At 43.6% G+C, this 19380-nt stretch overlaps 1 protein-coding gene across 1 annotated transcript in view; it reads left to right on the top strand.

Annotated features, from left to right (window-relative positions):
* The window catches only part of lhfpl3 (LHFPL tetraspan subfamily member 3), a 355755-nt gene extending 338096 nt beyond the window's left edge, over positions 1 to 17659 (top strand). The window contains exon 3 of the mRNA XM_070897318.1: positions 17632 to 17659. Coding sequence (XP_070753419.1) covers positions 17632 to 17648 — 17 coding nt within the window. The 3' untranslated portion in view covers positions 17649 to 17659. The remainder of the gene's footprint in view (positions 1 to 17631) is intronic.
* The last annotated feature ends 1721 nt before the right edge of the window (positions 17660 to 19380 follow it).

The raw sequence follows: 19380 nt of genomic DNA, 5'->3' as shown, positions 1-19380 counted from the left end.
TTAAATTCGGCACTGGTGAAACATGGCCCGTTGTCACTGATCAGTATGTCAGGCAGGCCGTGGGTGGCAAACATGGCCCACAGGCTTTCAATGGTGGTGGTGGCGGTGCTTCCCGACATTATTTCACATTCAATCCATTTTGAAAAAGCATCCACCACCACCAAGAACATTTTACCGAGAAACGGGCCCGCATAGTCAACATGGATCCTTGACCATGGTCTGGAGGGCCTCTCTGGGTGCGTTGCTCAACTGAGCACACACATGGCATTGCTGTGCACAGGACTCGAAGTCAGAGTCGATACCGGGCCACCACACGTGGGATCTGGCTATCGCTTTCATCATTACTATACCCAGGTGTGTGCTGTGGAGATCCGAGATGAACGTCTCCCTGACCTTTTTGGGTAGCACTATGCGGTTACCCCACAACAGGCAGTCTGCCTGAAAGGACAGCTCGTCCTTTCGTCGCTGGAATGGCTTGATTAGCTCTTGCATTTCAAGGGGGATGCTGGCCCAGCTCCCATGCAGTACACAGTTTTTTACTTGGGACAGTAGAGGATCGTGGCTGGTCCAAGTCCTAATCTGGCGGGCTGTGACAGGCGAGTTATCATTTTCAAATGATTCCATGATCATCAACAAGTCTGCGGGCTGCACCACCATCAACAAGTTTGCAGGCTGCACCATTTCCACCCCTTTGGTGGGCAATGGTAGCCGACTGAGAGCATCTGCATAGTTCGCGGTGCCTGGCCTGTGCCGGATGGTATAGTTATACGCTGATAGCATGAGTGCCCACCTTTGTATGCGGGCTGAGGCATTAATATTTATCCCCTTGTTTTCAGCGAACAGGGATATGAGGGGCTTGTGATTTCCAGCTCAAATTTGAGGCCAAACAGGTGCTGATGCATTTTCTTTACCCCGAACACACACGCTAATGCCTCTTTCTCAATCATGCTGTCGGCCCTCTCGGCCTTAGACAAGCTCCTGGAGGCATAGGCGACAGGTTGCAACTTCCCCGCAACGTTAGCTTGTTGTAATAGACACCCGACTCCGTACGACGACGCATCACATGCTATCACGAGTCTTTTACATGGGTTATACAATACAAGCAGCTTGGTGGAGCATAAAATGTTTCTGGCTTTCTCAAAAGCAATTACTTGTTTTTTTCCCCATACCCAGTTTTCACCTTTACGCAATAACACATGTAGGGGCTCTAAGAGGGTGCTTAACCCCGGTAGGAAGTTACCAAAATATTTAAGGAGTCCCAAGAACGACCGCAGCTCTGTGACATTCTGTGGCCTGGGCGCAATCCTGATAGCCTCTGTCTTGGCGTCTGTGGGCCGAATGCCATCCGCTGCGATCTTTCTCCCCAAAAACTCCAATTCTGTTGTCATGAAGACGCATTTCGACCTCTTCAGCTGCAGCCCTACACAATCCAGTCGCTGGAGGACCTCCTCCAGGTTTTGTAGATGCTCGACGGTGTCCCGACCCGTGACCAATATGTCATCCTGAAAAACCACCATGCGTGGTGCCGACTTGAGTAGGCTGTCCATGTTTCTCTTGAAGATCGTTGCAGCCGACCGAATTCCAAGCAGGCATCTGTTGTAGATGAACAGTCCCTTGTGCGTGTTGATGCAGGTGAGGCCCTTCGAAGATTCCTCCCGCTCCTGCGTCATGTAGGCCGAAGTCAGGTCGAGCTTGGTGATCGTCTTGCCTCCTGCCAGCGTCGCAAATAGGTCGTCTGCCTTAGGTAGCGGGTATTGGTCCTGTAGCAAGAAACGATTAATACTTGCTTTATAATCGTCACAAATCCTGACGGTGCCATCGCTTTTGAGTACTGGAACAATCGAGCTGGTCTACTCGCTGAATTCCACTGGGGAAATGATGCCCTTGCGTTGCAGCCTGTCCAGCTCGATTTCCACTCTCTTCCTCATCATGTGAAGTACCGCTCGCGCCTTGTGGTGAATGGGTCATGCCTCTGGGACCAAGTGGATCCGCATCTTCGCCCTGGAAAAGTTTCCAATGCCTGGCTCAAAAAGGGAAGGAAATTTGTTAAGAACCTGGGTACATGAGGCCTCATTGACATGTGATAGCGCTCGGATGTCATCCCAGTTCCAGCGGATTTTGCCCAGCCAGCTCCTTCCAAGCAGTGTGGGGCCATCGCCCAGGACAATCCAGAGTGGCAGTGCGTGCACCATGCCCCCGTAGGTGACCTTGACCATGGCGCTGCCCAGGACAGTGATAAGCTCTTTGGTGTACGTTCTCAGTTTCGTGTGGATGGGGCTCAGGGCTGGTCTGAGTGCTTTGTTGCACCACAGTCTCTCAAACATCTTTTTACTCATGGTGGATTGGCTAGCGCCAGTGTCCAGTTCCATGGCTACGGGTAAGCCATTCAATTTTACATTTCGCATTATAGGTGGACATTTCGTCGAAAATGTGTGCACCCTATGTACTTCAGCATCTGCCTCCTCTCCCTGAGGCTCGAAATAGCTTTGATCCACCATGGACCAATCTTCCTCTGCCACGTGGTGGTTAGCAGGTTTTGCAGAGCTTGCAGCTCGTCTGCAAGCTTGTTGGAGGTGCCCCATTGTCCCACAGCTCTTGCAAACATACGTTTTGAAGCAGCATGAATAGGCTGAATGGAAGCCTCCACAACGCCAACAAGGTGTGAATTGCCTTGCATTCATCCTTTGTTGCGGACTCTGAGTCATCTGGGTCACTTGAGGCCTGCTGGCAGTTGCAGACTTGTGGTTTCTGCCCTGTACATTTCTGCTCGCAAACACAGTTTCAGTTAATTTATGAACATTGTTAGCACTTGTGTGCTGAGAGATTTGTTTGGTGTTATCACTGGTGGACATAAACGCCTATGCTATCGCAATGGCCTTACTGAGGGTCGGTGTCTCTACAGTCAAAAGTTTTTGTAGGATGGTCTCGTGGCCAATGCCCAGTACAAAAAAGTCTCTGAGCATTGCTCCAGGTAGTCATCAAACTCACATTGTCCTGCAAGTTGCCTTAGCTCGGCGACGTAGCTCGCCACTTCGTGATCTTTAGATCGCTGGCACGTGTAGAACCGATACCTCGCCATCAGCACGCTCTCCATCGGGTTAAGATGCTCCCGAACCAGTGTACACAGCTCCTCATACGACTTATCTGTGGGTTTCACCGGAGCCAGAAGATTCTTCATGAGGCTGTAGGTCGGTGCCCCGCAGACCGTGAGGAGGACCGCTCTCCTTTTTGCAGCGCTTCCTTCTCCGTCCAGCTCATTGGCTACAAAGTACTGGTCTAGCAGTTCGACATAGGCTTCCCAGTCCTCACCCTCCGAGAACTTCTCCAGGATGCCCACACTTTGCTGCATCTTTGCGTTAGATTCGTATACTCGTTGCCAGTTATTGTATTCCTAACACAGATGAGACTGCACACAGGGAGGTTAAAGTAACAGTGACCTCAGTCTTTAATAAGACACTCCAGATTGAGGAACAGGCCTTGGGGGCCGGCTTATATACAGTGCTCCCAAGGGATGCTGGGATCCCTTGGGACTTCAGAGGATGCACTCCCTGGTGGCGGAACATGGGAGTGCATGCTTTACAGATTCACAACAGTATTCACTGTTATTAAAGAGTTATAAGAATATAAGAACATAAGAATTAGGAGCAGGAGTAGGCCATTCGGCCCCTCGAGCCTGCTCCACCATTCAATAAGATCATGGCTGATTTTCTACCTCAACTCCACTTTCCAATGGTTTTGAATGAAGATTTGACCTGTTAAATGAAGTACAGATCTTTCAAGGTGAGGAATTGGTGAGACCACTGGTTACAAACAGATCTGAGAAATGTAACTGGCTACTTAGATTTTCAATTTTCCCAGTGACCAGATAAGAGTGGACAGCTGCCTGCTGGCCATGTGATGCCCTGACATGCCAAGTTCTTCCTGCAGCTCTGAGTTGAGCATACATACCACCCAAAGATTGTGGTAATCAATATTTATTCTATGTCTAACTATTCTGGTCAGCCACTCACCAGGAGAAAAATATTCCCCTCCTCCTCATCTAAAATATGCAATTGTTGAATGAAGTAACTGTCTCTTGGCTAGACTGTACTTGATGCATACTGAAACGGATACATTCCATGAGAGAAATAAAGAAGGACTTGCATTTATATAGCACCTTTCACAACCTCAGGACATCCCAAAGTGCTTTACAGGCAATGAAGTACTTTTTCAAGTGTAGTCATTCAGTCATTCTTAGGATTAATTCTTACCCCTTAATGTAGGAAATTATCTGTTTCAGCTGGGACTCCCAGTCACCACAGGATGTATTTACTTCGCCTGGCAATAGACAGCAGCAGTGCTAGAATTAAATAGAATTTACAGCACAGAAACAGGCTATTTGGCCCAACTGCTCTAGGTCAGTGTTTATGCTCCATACGTCCCTTCTCCCACCCTACTTCATCTAACCCTATCAGCATACCCTTCTATTCCTTTCTCCCTCATGTAGTTATCTAGATTCCCCTTAAATGCATTCATACTATTAGCCCCATCTATTCCATGTGGCAGGAAGTTCCACATTTTAACCGATCTCTGCATAAAAAATGTTCTCCTGAATTCCTTATTGGATTTATTACTGACAAGTGGGCTGCAACTATCCGGCCCCAGAATCACTGGTATTCCTTGCTCTGGCCATGGCATCCCAAGCACAACTACCCTGCTGGCAGGGCTTAACACTGGCAGTCGGGGCATGAAAACAGAGCAGATGCAGGCCTCTCACCATGGATCCAGTGACGACCCACAACTTTATGTTCTTCTGGTGCCCTTGTCCTGGGGCACCAAGCAATCAAGTGAATGGGTAAATGAGCTGGGAGGCTGGGAACGTTCCCTTCCACTTCATACGTATGCCTCAGATTGGCTTGTGCGTACTGCAGACGTCAGGCAAGCTCTGCACAGCCAGGAGAACCCCCGTCTCGCGCAATATAAAATGGGCTGAGACTTGGCTCTTCACCCCTTTTTCTTGACCTTTGTACCAGGAGAACTGAGCAATTCCTGAGGAAAAGATCAGAAAACTTACCCTCGTACCTCCAGTTGGGTTTCTAAAGTTAGCACTGCAATGCTAAATTTGCAATGTTTTAGGAATGCAACTTGTTTAAAAAATTTTTAACCTATTGCTAATCCCTGTACCCCTTGCTGTGTTTCTTTGACAGTATCTAAGGAACATCACAATGCCAAACAAACTCTACAAAGGTTACATATAACTAGAAACAGATAGGATAAACTAAAATGCAGTTCCCAGACATTACACCCTTCCTTTGACCTTGTTTTAAGTGGTGCAATGTTAAACAGTGTATGTTTGTAATGGGCATTATGAATTTTTCAGAGTACTATTAAAACCCAGTCCTAGACCCCAGAATACCAGGAAAAGCCTTCTAATCCCGTATAATAAAAAAGGCGTGTGACAAATTGAGTTATTGTAAACCAATGATCCTGATAAATGGGTAAATGGATCCACCCATTTTTTTCAATTATAGCATTTGATTTATTATCGTCTGGGTTTAGTTAAAATCCACTGTTGTGCTTTGTCGCTGTTGTATTAAACTTATTATTATGGGTGTTTTTTTATTTTCACACTCTTCCCTTGGTGATTAGTGTGAAGTAGGAGATGGATTTGCAGGCTGATTAACAGTCTGACAGGCCACAATTTGAATGCTCCTTCCATGGCCATAACCAGCTTTATACCAGCCAATTAAGGTGGTTAGCCTTTTATGGTGGGAGGGTTTTATGGGCTCCCGCAACCCATTTAGGAAGGATGTGGTGGCCTTAGAGAGGATGCAGGAAAGATTTATGAGAATAATTCCAGAGATGAGGGACTTCAGTTACGTGGATAGACTGGAGAAGCTGGGGTTGTTCTCCTTAGAGCAGAGAAGGTTACGAGGAGATTTGTTAGAGGTATTCAAAACCATGAGGATTCTAGACAGATTAGATAGAGAGAAATTGTTCCCATTGGTGGAAGGGTCAGAACCCGAGGTCACAGATTTAAGGTGATTGGCAAAAGAACCAAAGACAACATGAGGAAAAACGGTTTTATGCACCAAGTGATTAGGATCTGGAATGCACTGCCTTAAAGGGTGATGGAGGCAGACTCAATCGTGGCTTTCAAAAGGGAATTGGATAAGTACCTAAAGGAAACAAATTTGCAGGGCTAGCGGAAAGAGTGGGGGAGTGGGACTAGCTGAATTGCTCTTGCCTGTACAGGTTTGATGGGCCAAACGGCCTCCTTCTGTGCTGTAACCATTCTATGATTCTTCGATATGGTAAGGGAGGATGACCCACACCTAAAGGATGTGAGTATCCCGCTAGACTTCAACCCAGAATTTAGGTTTGATTAGGTCCAGAATAGTGGAAAGGAGGAGAGATTTCCTGGAACTCTTGAATAACTTGGACCCATCAATCATGGGGCATGATGTTCAAATTTTACTAACAAAGATGAAGCAGCACCCAGCATCAACTGGGAAATTTGGCCCCCTCCCCTCCTTGATTATGCCAGCCAACTGGGCTCAAATAAATTCGGTTCAGGACCACAAAATGTAACTGAGGATGGGTATTAGATGTAACTTAAATGGCACAATTTCAAATCAGTTCTCACATTAGATCAAGTCTGACATTTTGAGTCTTGTTCCCACATAAAAAAAATCTTCTGTAGAAAAACAAAAGCTGCAGTTAATCTTTCATTTTAGGACAATATATGACTCCATTATGGAGCTTGGTTTACCAATACGATCATTGGTAAAACCTACACCAAGCATTGTAGAAAAGGATTCACTCTTACCCCTATTTAAGAATATAAAAAGTAGCTACGCCTGTGGCTCAGCGAGTTTATCTAATGATTAACTGAGCCGCACAGACTTAAAAATGTCCCAGCATCGATCTTGCTGTGTGCAGAGTTAGCTGATCTAAACCGAGGCAGCTGTAAGAGTCATTCCAGCTGACCTCAGTGCTCCTGGTTAGCAAAATCGCACATTACACAATAATATTACGCAATAATATAAATCACATCAAAATGCATCAGCACATCATTTGCATGAGATATTGTGATGAAAATCACACATGGTTACTCCGGCTCTTTTCCTTCCTCCAAACAATTTTTTTCGTTGTGACTGCACCTTTAAGGTGTTCATCAGACTCTCGTGTTCCTGAGGATGTAACCGTAGAGCAGTCTGTAATGAAATTTCAATCAGTGATCCGTTTCAGCTTGGTTTCAGTCCTGCTGGCTCCCCTCTCGGATTATCATCCCCCATGAAGTAAACCCTCTTGCTGCTACTCTTGTGGTGTCTTGGTAGACACTGCACCTCCTCTTTCTCCGTATTTATACTTGAGCTTGAGTTTTTCATTCAGGATAAACTGATTTTTGTAGCCACCTGCTGGTATACAAGTTGTTTTGTCTGACAGGAAACCGGGCGGCACTTGAGTCTTGATGTGCTGTCAGTACATCCAATCAAGGTAGAAGTAGTTGAAGGCTAAGGTTTCTCTAGCTTGTAAAGGAACACTTAAAACAACAACAACAACAACTTATATTTATATAGCGCTTTTAACATAGTGAAATGTCCTAAGGCGCTTCACAGGAGTATTATGTGATAAAATTTGACACCGTGCCACATAAGTAGAATTTAGTGCAGGTGACCAAAAGCTTGGTCAAAGAGGTATGTTTCAAGGAGGGTCTTGAAGGAGGAAAGAGAGGTAGAGAGGTTTAGGCAGGAAGTTCCAGAGCTTGGGGCCTAGGCAACAAAAGGCACGGCCACCAATGGATGAGCGATTATAATCAGCGATGCTCAGGAGGGCAGAATTAGAGGAGCGCAGACATCTCGGGGGGGTTGTGGGGCTGGAGGAGATTACAGAGATAGGGAGGGGCAAGGCCATGGAGGAATTTGAAAATAAGGATGAGTATTTTGAAATCGAGACGTTGCTTAACCGGAAGCCAATGTAGGTCAGCGGGCTTCAGCAGCAGATCAGCTGAGACAAGGGCAGAGACGGACGATGTTACAGAGGTGGAAATAGACTTAGTTATGCTGCGGATATGTGGTTGAAAGCTCATTTCAAGGTCAAACATGACACCAAGGTTGCGAACAGTCAGGTTCAGCCTCAGACAGAAGAAGTTAGAATTATTGAACTGTCTGTTATGTCCATTTTGTGGTCCCAGAGGCTGCCACATTGGATTTGTGCTACATTTTACACTCTAGGATTATAATAATGTGCTCTTGTACAGCAATAGATCTTCCAGATGAATTAATCCTTTCAGTATTTAATAGCTCTCAAACATGTTTACTCCGTATAATGCTCATCGAACATTTTCTGTACTTTTCTTAGAATACAGAAATATATGGGGAAATTATTTAAGTTCACTTCATATCGTGATGTTTTTGCTTACAAAGGAGCTACTGTCATATCATCAAAGAATTGGCTGGTCACAGATCCAAACTGCAGGGACTTTATGTTATCAGTTCTATGTATTTGAGGATTTTCTCTTTCTCAGGTCTCCCCAGACCACCATCATTCTGCACCCAAGAAGATAGGAGGATGTTTTGCTCATTCTCTGATAGGAAGCACCATAGCACAGGTGACACTGGGCATTTAGTGTAGGAAAATGTGAACCCTCACCAATATCATACCACTCCATGGCACATTGAGCTGATGTGCCAGATCATGCTAGCAAACTTCCTTGCTGTTTTACATATATTAAACAACATTAGAAAGTCTCAAGAACAGGAACTTCCTAAAAATGTTTTCCTTGAAGATTCCACTTGTGCAAGTGTCCAAAAACAACAACAATTTTAGATACGCTATAGCATTTATATAGCGCCTTTAACATGGTCCCAAGACGCTTCACAGAAGGGTTATCAAACAAAATCCAGTATGGACTGGTTGGGCCATATAGCCTGTTTCTGTGTTGTATATCCCATGTATATCCTATGTAAAGTTTGGCAGCAAGCCACATGAGATGTTAGGACAGGTGACCAAAATCTTGGATAAATAGGTAGGTTGAAGAGGAGAGAAGGGTAGAGATGTGGAGAGGCTTAGGGAGGGAATTCCAGAGCTTAAGGCCTTGCCAGCTGAAACCACAACCGTGAATGGTGGAGAGATTAAAATTGGGGGATGCGTGGCATGCCAGAATTGGAGGAGCGCTGAGATCTCGGATGGTTGTAAGGCTGGAGGAGGCTACAGAGATGGGGGTGGGGCGGGGTGCGAGGCCATGGAGGGATTTGAAAACATGGATGAGAATTTAAAGATCAAAGCCTTGTCAAACTAGGAGCCAATGTAGGCCAACGGGCACAGGGATGATGGCTGAACGGGACTTGCTGCAAGTTAGGACACCGGCAGCAGAGTTTTGGATAAGTTCAAGTTTATGGAGGGTGGAAGATGGGAAGCCAGCCAGAAGAGCATTGGAATAGTCAAGTCTAGAGGTAACAAAGGTGTGGATGAGGGTTTTAGTAGCAGATGAACTGAGGCAGGGACCTTGATGGGCAATGTTAGGAGGGTGGACATAGGCGGTCTTAGTGATGGAGTCCATAACATTATTTACCATATATACTCGCGTATCATGCGACTTTTGAAGACCTAAATTGTAACCTAAATTTGGGGGGTCGCATGATACGCGAGATACAAAATTTGCGGGTGTGAAGTGCTGGCCAAGATTAGGCTGTTAGGCTGTTAAGCAGACCGTATCCATTTACGGTAAGTCAAATAGTACATATGTATATCACATAAAGATGATTTTGATAAAACTGCTGTTTTACTTGCTGATACACACGTAATGTTTACGCTTTCCAAATCAGTTGAGAGGCTAACTACCAAAGGAAAACAGAAACGATTCTTAATTTCAGACACAGCTTTCTCCAACACCAAACAGCTTTGCAGCTTTAACGTTGTTGCTTTGTTCCGCTTCGGCAACAACTTGCAGCTTAAATTTGGCAGTATATTTCTTCGCAGATCTTTTCTCCATAGTGGCTAAGGGTAGAATGTAAAAATATATTTGTCATAGTTTACTACCTTAGATGAGATTTGGAACGAAATACGGTAACTGTTTATTATCGTAATGAGAAACAGCAAAACAGCTGTTTCTCATTCGGTTGTTTACGGCGGAAGAGTCGTTTCATGATTCGGTTGTTAAGGTCTGTATTCGATCGTTGTTATGTGTTAGGGTACTTGTTACGTGTTGGGTACTTGTTAAACTTGTTTGAAAGCCTAGCCTAGTGGCATCTGGTATCTCAAAAAAGTGACTCGCATGATACACGAGATATATGATAAAATCATGTTTTGGGGACGAAAATTTAGGGGTCGCATGATACGTGAGATCGTAGGATACGCGAGTATATACGGTAATATAAAATTGTGACAGAAGCAATTTTGTTTGCTGTCACTTTTGATAATACTCAGTTGGTTAATTTCTAAGCAGTAACATCAAATTCTAATTACATTTTGAAAGTAGGTATTTATGCCTTGGGGCCTGAAACTTCCTGCTAGAAGTTTTAATGCTGGCGCAGCATTTTCTACTTGTAAAGAAAGTGAATGAAGCCCAAATGTATATGTTGTAAAACAATAGGTTCTTTTACCAGTTTCTTTTCTGAGTGAGTCGTTAGGAATCTGCGATCAGGGTACCAGGGGGAATCTCCAGTGTGCAGCAAGACCATCACATTTCATTGTAGCACATGAGGTAACCTGTAGGTTAGGAATTCTTCATCTTGGCACCAACACATGCAGATTAATCTATTTGATTTGATGGCATTCTGGACATTTTATAAAATATCAAACATTTTGTCTTATTCCACAAGGGAAACTAAAAAAAGTGATACAGATTTATGGCCAAGAACTATGGCATTGCACAGCACTGCTTCTGCAAACAGAACGTGAATGATTGCATCATATCATTCTTTTTAATTCCCCTAAACCATACCATAATTTCTTTAAATGGGACTCCTGGGAGACAGATATCAATTACAATTGCTGCTCCAGGTCTACATTGCACTCCCTAAAGGTTCTACTTTCGATTGGTGCAGAAGATGTAAATGGAGACAAAAAGCCTGTTTTCCACATTCGGAAAAGTGGCCCTTTCAAGACCTGTGCATGCAAGCTGTGAAACACTTTCATCTGCACTTGTTCTATCTAAAATCAGCTTTTTTTCTGAGAAAGTTCACAATTACTGGCTTTGCTGGCTATGGACAAGGGAGAACCAGTGGATGTGGTGTATTTGGACTTTCGAAAGACTTTTGACAAGGTCCCGCACAAGAGATTGGTGTGCAAAATCAAAGCACATGGTATTGGGGGTAATGTACTGACGTGGATAGAGAACTGGTTGGCAGACAGGAAGCAGAGACTAGGGCTAAATGGGTCCTTTTCAGAATGGCAGGCAGTGACTAGTGGAGTGCCGCAATGCTCAGTGCTGGGACCCCAGCTCTTTACAATATACATTAATGATTTAGATGAAGGAATGGAGTGTAATATCTCCAAGTTTGCGGATGACACTAAACTGGGTGGCGGTGTGAGCTGTGAGGAGGATGTTAAGAGACTGCAGGGTGACTTCGACAGGTTAGGTGAGTGGACAAATGCATGGCAGATGCAGTATAATGTGGATAAATGTGAGGTTATCCATTTTGGGGGCAAAAACACGAAGGCAGAATATTATCTGGATGGCGGCAGATTAGGAAAAGGGGAGGTGCAACGAGACCTGGGTGTCATGGTTCATCAGTCACTGAAAGTGGGCATGCAGGTACAGCAGGCGGTGAAGAAGGCAAATGGTATGTTGACCTTCATAGCTAGGGGATTTGAGTATAGGAGCAGGGAGGTCTTACTGCAGTTGTACAGGGCCTTAGTGAGGCCTCACCTGGAATATTGTGTACAGTTTTGGTCTCCTAATCAGAGGAAGGATGTTCTTGCTATTGAGAGAGTGCAGCGAAGGTTCACCAGGCTGATTCTGGGGATGGCAGGACTGTCATATGAGGAGAGACTGGATCAACAGGGCCTTTATTCACTGGAGTTTAGAAGGATGAGAGGGGATCTCATAGAAACTTATAAGATTCTGACAGACTGGACAGGTTAGATGTGGGAAGAATGTTCCCGATGTTGGGGAAGTCCAGAACCAGGGGACACAGTCTTAGGATAAGGGGTAAGCCATTTAGGTCTGAGATGAGGAGAAACTTCTTCACTCAGAGAGTTGTTAACCTGTGGAATTCCCTGCCGCAGAGAGTTGTTGATGCCAGTTCGTTGGATATATTCAAGAGGGAGTTAGATATGGCCCTTACAGCTAAGGGGATCAAGGGGTATGGAGAGAAAGCAGGAAAGGGGTACTGTGGGAATGATCAGCCATGATCTTATTGAATGGCGGTACACCTGCACCTATTTTCTATGTTTCTATGTTTCTACAGGCTTGAAACTATTTATGCAAGTTCACAAGATCGGTTTGGACAAAGGCCAAACATCCCATTTCATCAGATCCTTTCAGAAAACTAAAGCTACTGTCTTCCCATTACACCATCTAGCTGTTTCTTAAATAAGTTCAATGTACTTGTCTTAACCACTATTCCTGGCAACCGTTCCAGCTGTTGATCACCCTCTGTGCAAACAACTCCTTCCTGATGCTTGTCCTAAAGTCGCATTTCACAATCCTGAACCTGTATCCCCTAGTCCTGCTACGATGGTGTATCTCAAAGTATTGTTCTGCTTTATTTTCCCTATCATGTTTAAGTATATCTCTAAAAGGTCTCCTCTGAGACATCGCTTTTCAAGATCAGATTCTTTGCAAGCATAGGTATAGGGATGTAAAACATAATTTGAAATTATTAGCCTTTATGACTTATGTGTTTTCCCTTTTACCTTGATGTAATATAATTACAATAACAAAAATAAAACGACTTGCATTCCTGCACTACACAAGGCAAGCTCTATAGTTAGAAGAGATATTTCTTGTTATTAACTGCAAGACCAGACCGTAGAGTTTGCTTAGTTTTTCTATGCATAATTGCTGAATTCCATGGTTAATAAAATTCTTTCACTTTTGCTCAATGCTTTTGATAAGACTTTTGTTTTAAAGGAAGATTTAAAATGGAAAACTATGCCACCTTATGGCAATGATCTAAAACTGCAGTTCAATTGAATTCATTTTTGGATTAAGATAGAATAGCGATAGAAAGAACTTGAATATAGCACATTCAATGTCCTCAGGATGTCCCTATGCCACAGCCAATGAAGTACTTTTGAAATCTAATCATTGTTGTAATGTCAGTAAACATGGCAGCCAATTTGCACACAGCAACGTCCAAACAGCAGAGATAGTTGGCCAGACAATCTGTTCTAACCGTGTTGGTTGAGAGATAAATGTTGGCCAGGACACTGGAAGAACTCTCCTGCTCTTCTTTGAATAGTGCCATGGCATCTTCCATTAACTGACACATCTACTTACCATGTCTTCTGTAAATGTTATTGAAAAAGCATAAATGTGAAAGTGCGAAATGAAAATATATTCAAATATGGACACGTTACATCATACAAGGTGAAATGCAGGTTCACTTCCACAATTCCAAACATGGATTCTGGTCTTAGCAGAGATGAAAGGGCAGAAGCAGAGGGAAAGTCACTTTGGATTACTTTCATAGATTCTCAGTAGTATATGGCAAAGCAAAATGGCAGAAGCCTGGCTCTTCCAGGTTTTAACCTGCTGCTTGAAGTAAGCTGTGCAATCCAGTCGGAAATTGGATGAAACTATGCTAATTTAGAATTTAACAAGTGGAAATGAGTCACTTGAATTATGATAATACATAATACAAGATACTGTGAAATGAAGATTGGTGTTGAAGATAACCACAACAAACAGGCCTACAAACAAGCGTGGAGGAGGACACAAAAAACCTGCAAAAGGATATAGACAGGCTAAGTGAGTGGGCAAAAATTTGGCAGATGGATTATAATGTTGGAAAGTGTAAGGTCATGCACTTTGGCAGAAAAAAAATCAAAGAGCAAGTTCTTATTTAAATGGAGAAAGATTGCAAAGTGCTGCAGTAGCTGGGGATACTTGTGCATGAAACACAAAAGGGACAGCAAGTGATCAGGAAGGCCAATGCAATCTTGGCCTTTATTGCAAAGGGGATGGAGTATAAAAGCAGGGAAGTCTTGCTACAGCTATACAGGGTATTGGTGAGGCCACACCTGGAATACTGCGTGCAGTTTTAGTTTCCATATTTACGAAAGGATATACTTGCTTTGGAGGCAGTTCAGAGAAGGTTCACTAGGTTGATTCCAGAGATGAGGGGGTTGACTTATAAGGAAAGGTTGAGTAGGTTGGGCCTCTACTCATTGGAATTCAGAAGAATGAGAGGTGATCTTATCGAAACATATAAGATTATGAGGGGGCTTGACAAGGTGGATGCAGAGAGGATGTTTCCACTGATAGGGGAGACTAGAACTAGAGAGCATGAACTTAGAATAAGGGGCTGACCATTTAAAACTGAGGTGAGGAGAAATTTCTTCTCTCAGAGGGTTGTAAATCTGTGGAATTCACTGCCTCAGAGAGCTGTGGAAGCTGGGACATTGAATAAATTTAAGACAGAAATAGACAGTTTCTTAAACGATAAGGAGATAAGGAGTTATGGGGAGTGGACAGGGAAGTGGAGCTGAGTCCATGATCAGATTAGCCATGATCGTATTGAATGGCGGAGCAGGTTCGAGGGGCTGTATGGCCTACTCCTGTTCTTAGTTCTTATGTAAAAGAGTTACAGTGGGGTTTACAGGATTAAATCCTTAGATCAGTGCACAATGTGTAATGATGGCTGCAAGACCGTTATTGTCTATTTACCAATTGTTTCTGCTCTATGATGACACTTCTTCTGCTATTAACACGAAGTATGTTGCACCATGTGTCACAACAGGCTTCAAACTTTCCGAAGTTCTGAATAAATGTCCCATTCTTTGAGTTTTCACTGCAGCATTTCGTCTCACTCTCTGTTGTTCTTTTCTGTCATCAGCTAGCTGTAGAACATACTTTTGGGAACCTTTGACATGTGGACACTATATCCAGTGTGCTGAAGCTATGTATAGCAATGACTGTTAATAATGTTGGAATGTTGCAGTACTCCAGTGTTTGTCATTCTTATCTTGCTGTTTAACTTTCATAGATAAGGGGACAGGGGGAGAGTGGGTCTAATTGTGAAAGTGCTATGCCATTTCATCAAATTATTTTGGAGTTTTTCCACATTCACATCATGAAAAGCAATTTTCCTTCACCTTTTTACTTTATTGTTAAAGAGGATTTTAGCGATCCTGATTTAACTCAGTCACTGCTGTTCTCATAACAATGTGCTGATAAGGTGATTGCATAGCAACAAATTGCACATAAATAGTGCCTTTACTGCAATAAACATCCCAAGGTGCTTGTCAGGATCTTTTGACCATTTTTCTATGTAAAGGATCTAGATAGAAGTTATTTTTTTTTAAATGTGCTTTTAGGTTAAACCTTGCTTAAAGGGGTTAAATTCACAGAACTGCAGGGCGAACAGTTGGGCATTAGATTTCAGACAGAACATCTTAACCTAACATCCTGGATACAATAAAAGATAATTTGACATTCCCTGTCAGCTGTGGCTCAGTGGGTAGCACACTTGCCCCTGAGTCAGAAGGTTGTGGGTTCAAGACCCACCCCAGGGACTTGAGCACATCATCATAGGTGGTCCCTTGTATCGAGGATGACTTGCTTCCATGCCAAAAAGAGATGAGTTCACAGGTGTTTCAACAAAGGACCTAACATTCCAGGTCCTGAATTACATGTTGAAAGGTGGAAGATGCCTGTGTGTGGATTTTGTTAATGTGTGGTGGCTGTTGCACACCAGCCATCACACGGTCTTGACAGAGCTAGGTCTTGGTCCAGTGGCAAGGATTAACCAAGACCACTGGAAACCAGCTCTGCTGCATGGACCTAGTGCGCACACATATTGCAGTGTGTGCTGCCCCTGGGCCCTCGCCTCTTCTGGGCCACGATCACTTACTGTACCTGCCCATGTTCCACTCAACAACCTGGAACTTGGTGACGTCTAGTTCAGTCGTCCTCTTCACAGTCGTCGCTCTCCAGCTCTCCATATAGTTTACTTCCCTTGTGGATCATATGGTAAAGTCACTGCCATGTGATATGAACTGAAAGGGGAAGTTAGATAACTCACCCCTTCCCCCCAAACAGAACAAGATTTGAATATGGAATGTTTTACCACAAGTAGCGGAGGCAGAAACTGGCATTAAAAGGAATTGGATAGGTATATAAATGGGAAGGGAACAGGACTAGACAGACAGCTTCAATTGAAGATCGAGCAGAGGACCTTCTGTGTTGTAAATTCTATGAACAGGGAACTGCTGTGCAGGCATCCTAACTTGCAAAGGGAAAATTACAATAATTATATCTATAAAATTTTAAACACCAAGTGGTGTTCCAGTTTAGTTCGCTTTCACTGAACGTTTTGGCAAACTCCAATCTTCAAGAGGAAAAGGGGATTAAAACAACCCCATCAATCCGACATTATAACAGTTTATTGTCAATTTTCTTGCTGTCACCCACATCTAGACTGCTCCCTCTTGTAATTGGATTCCCAACTTCTGTTGTGGTGCGAGGTTGGGTCGTGCCAGAACTCCGGCTCTTGGTCCGCCTGTAGTGCCGGTCTGGACTGTGCTCCTGAAAGCGAGCATCTCGGGTAAAACAGCCGTTATCTGAAGAGGTTTGGTCGTGTCATAACTCGGGCTCCCGGTTGCCCCTGTCGTGCCGGTCTGGATGCTGATCCTGGTGGTTAAGAGTTGAGCGCATAAACCTAGGCTGACACTCCAGTGCAGTGCTGCATTGTCAGACGTGCCGTCTTTCGGATGAGACATTAAACCGAGGCCTCGTCTGCCCTCTCAGGTGGATGTAAATGCAGAAATCAGGAGGTTGCTGTCTGAGCTGCCCTGCTCCTCCACAAGCTTTGCTACACCGGTACCTCGCTGAGATACTTGGCATTTAAACATATGGAAGGGTGTGAAGTTACGATACTTAACCACTAGGTACCCACTAAAAAGGCTAGAAAATATTAGAGCTTGTTCAATCAAGTGTATGTGAATGTTTAACAGTGTGATATGTCTTAATTACTGCCAAACAACCTCGCTGGCACTGAAAATTTACTTTTACAAGTGTGGAGTCTCATTCCTTCAGATTTAAAAGTAAGAATAAAAAATATTTTTTTTACTTTTTCTTTCTGTCTCTTTTATCTCTCTCTCTCTCTCTTACTCCCATATTTATTTCTCTCTCTTTATTTTGCTTTCTGTACACCATTTTACGTTGAATTAAATATTCTATCTTATACTCCCTGGTTTAGACTCTGCGTGCCTCAGTAAGGATTCTTCAATCTGGTTGGTTGAAGAGACACGCAGTCGCTTGCTCTATTCACACAGGACTCAGATCCCCTGTAGAGGGCGTCATGCTATTTCAGACTCCTGACCACTGTAAGTTGCTGTGCAAAAGCGCACAAAAAGTTTGTGAGCAATTATAAACTTAATGAACGACGAGCGTCATTCGTTCGCCACTAACCGCAAAATCCAGGCCATTAACTTTATGGTTTGAAAATAATGAACCTTTTATATCTCCTTGTTTTACAGATGATGGAAATGCTTAACATAAAATGGGGTATGTATTTTATAACTATGATTCTGCAGGTTGAGTTTTACTTGGAGGCTCTTATTGCATTCTTTTGCATGTTATCCTTCTGTTTGCTATCAGTCTGCATGACAACACCAAAAGGGAATGCATGTCTGGTTAATGTGGAAGAGATTCATTGCCAGTTTAGAGATGCTTTCTCAACCTATGTTTGTACAACACTGGGAAAGTCTGCAATTTGCTGGACAATAATTTGTTCTGACAGTGAACCTGCTAATGATAAATGGTTGGCATCATGTGTGGAGCATCAAATTAATGTTCTTGATGTACTGGAATTTAGTGAAATTTTGTACTCAAATTTATATTTATTAAAGAGGCACATATATCATAAATCTTTTTACTCATTTTGCAATTGCATGACACATTGCCATAAACTGACTCAAAGGAATCATTGTATCATGTGTGTCTGGCACCTTCATGACAAAGATCATTCACATCCCCAAACAAAGATTTGCCAAACACTTTAAAGTGGAATGTGCCCCTTTAAATATTTTACCTTGTTTAAGTGCATTATTCCTTTTGTATTAGAAATGTAGCAGCAGCACCTCTGGAGGTCCTATGACCCACTTGACGAGCTGGGCTTTGAAGGGCTTCCAAAGGCAAGCAAACATAGGTAGATGCTGGCAGTTGTCTTTTTGTTTTGTGGGTGGGGTGGAATAAGTATGCATGTGGATGTGCCTGTGCCTGTCATTTTTCATATGTATCTCTGTATTTTTAAGACTGAATTATATTGTAAAACTGCTTCAAACAGCAGTTGTGCAATGCTGGCCGAGGCTCTGCCTCTGTGGGGTTCCTCCTGTTTACAGTGTGGGGAGGACTCCAGAGCCACAGAACACGATAAAAAACAAGTGCGTGCAGGAAGTGTCTCAGTCGTGTTTATTGATTTTGTTCTTGACCAATAAGTGGGAAAGGACAGTGAACAAAAAAAGAACCTCCCAACCTGCTCGTGGCCGGAAAAGATGACAACTTCTGCCTCCAGGGGAAATCTTCATATTGGGAGTTGGGATCGTCTGGATTCTGGAGGCACTGGTGAAACCCAGTTTTTTTTAGAAAGATCTTCAGAGCTATTTTGGTGAAAGGGTGAAAACAGGCGATAATGAGCGAAATGCAAATAAGACTAGCCTGTTTGAAGGTCTGGTTTTAGCACGCAATTTTGGTCCCAATTGTTGATTACCGTTATTTGAACTTGCCTGGAGGCGCCAAAACAAAGACACCTGCAGGTTTAGCTCTCAAGCACTGAGTAGATGCAATTTTTGTGGAGCAGTATATGTGGGCTCCACACAACCACTTTCAATAAACCTTTATCTTATTGCTGCTTGTGAGACTTTGCTGTGTGCAAAATGTCTGCTGTGTTTATCTACATTACAATGGTGATTACATTTCTAAAGTACTTATCAACTGTGAACTACTTTGGGATGTCCTGAAGTTATCGAAGGTGCTATATAAACACAAGGGGGCAATTTTCCCCGGATACTTTAGGCACTAAAGAGGCTCCGAGGTGGCCAAGATTGGATCTTAAACTGAAACGTCAGTTTAGCCCGCGTTTAATGCAAGACACCACCTTGGTAAAGGTATGGAGTGCGCTGACTGACACACAGCAGTCCATTTCAGGATGGCTCAGGGACCGAGGGAGAGGGCACTCAGGTTCTTGCATACATCACTGGAGCTCTTGGTGAAGGAGGTCCAGAGAA

The sequence above is a fragment of the Pristiophorus japonicus genome, chromosome 13, assembly GCF_044704955.1.
Source record: "Pristiophorus japonicus isolate sPriJap1 chromosome 13, sPriJap1.hap1, whole genome shotgun sequence".
Taxonomy (NCBI): domain Eukaryota; kingdom Metazoa; phylum Chordata; class Chondrichthyes; family Pristiophoridae; genus Pristiophorus; species Pristiophorus japonicus.
This window is presented reverse-complemented; position numbering and strand designations above follow the sequence as displayed.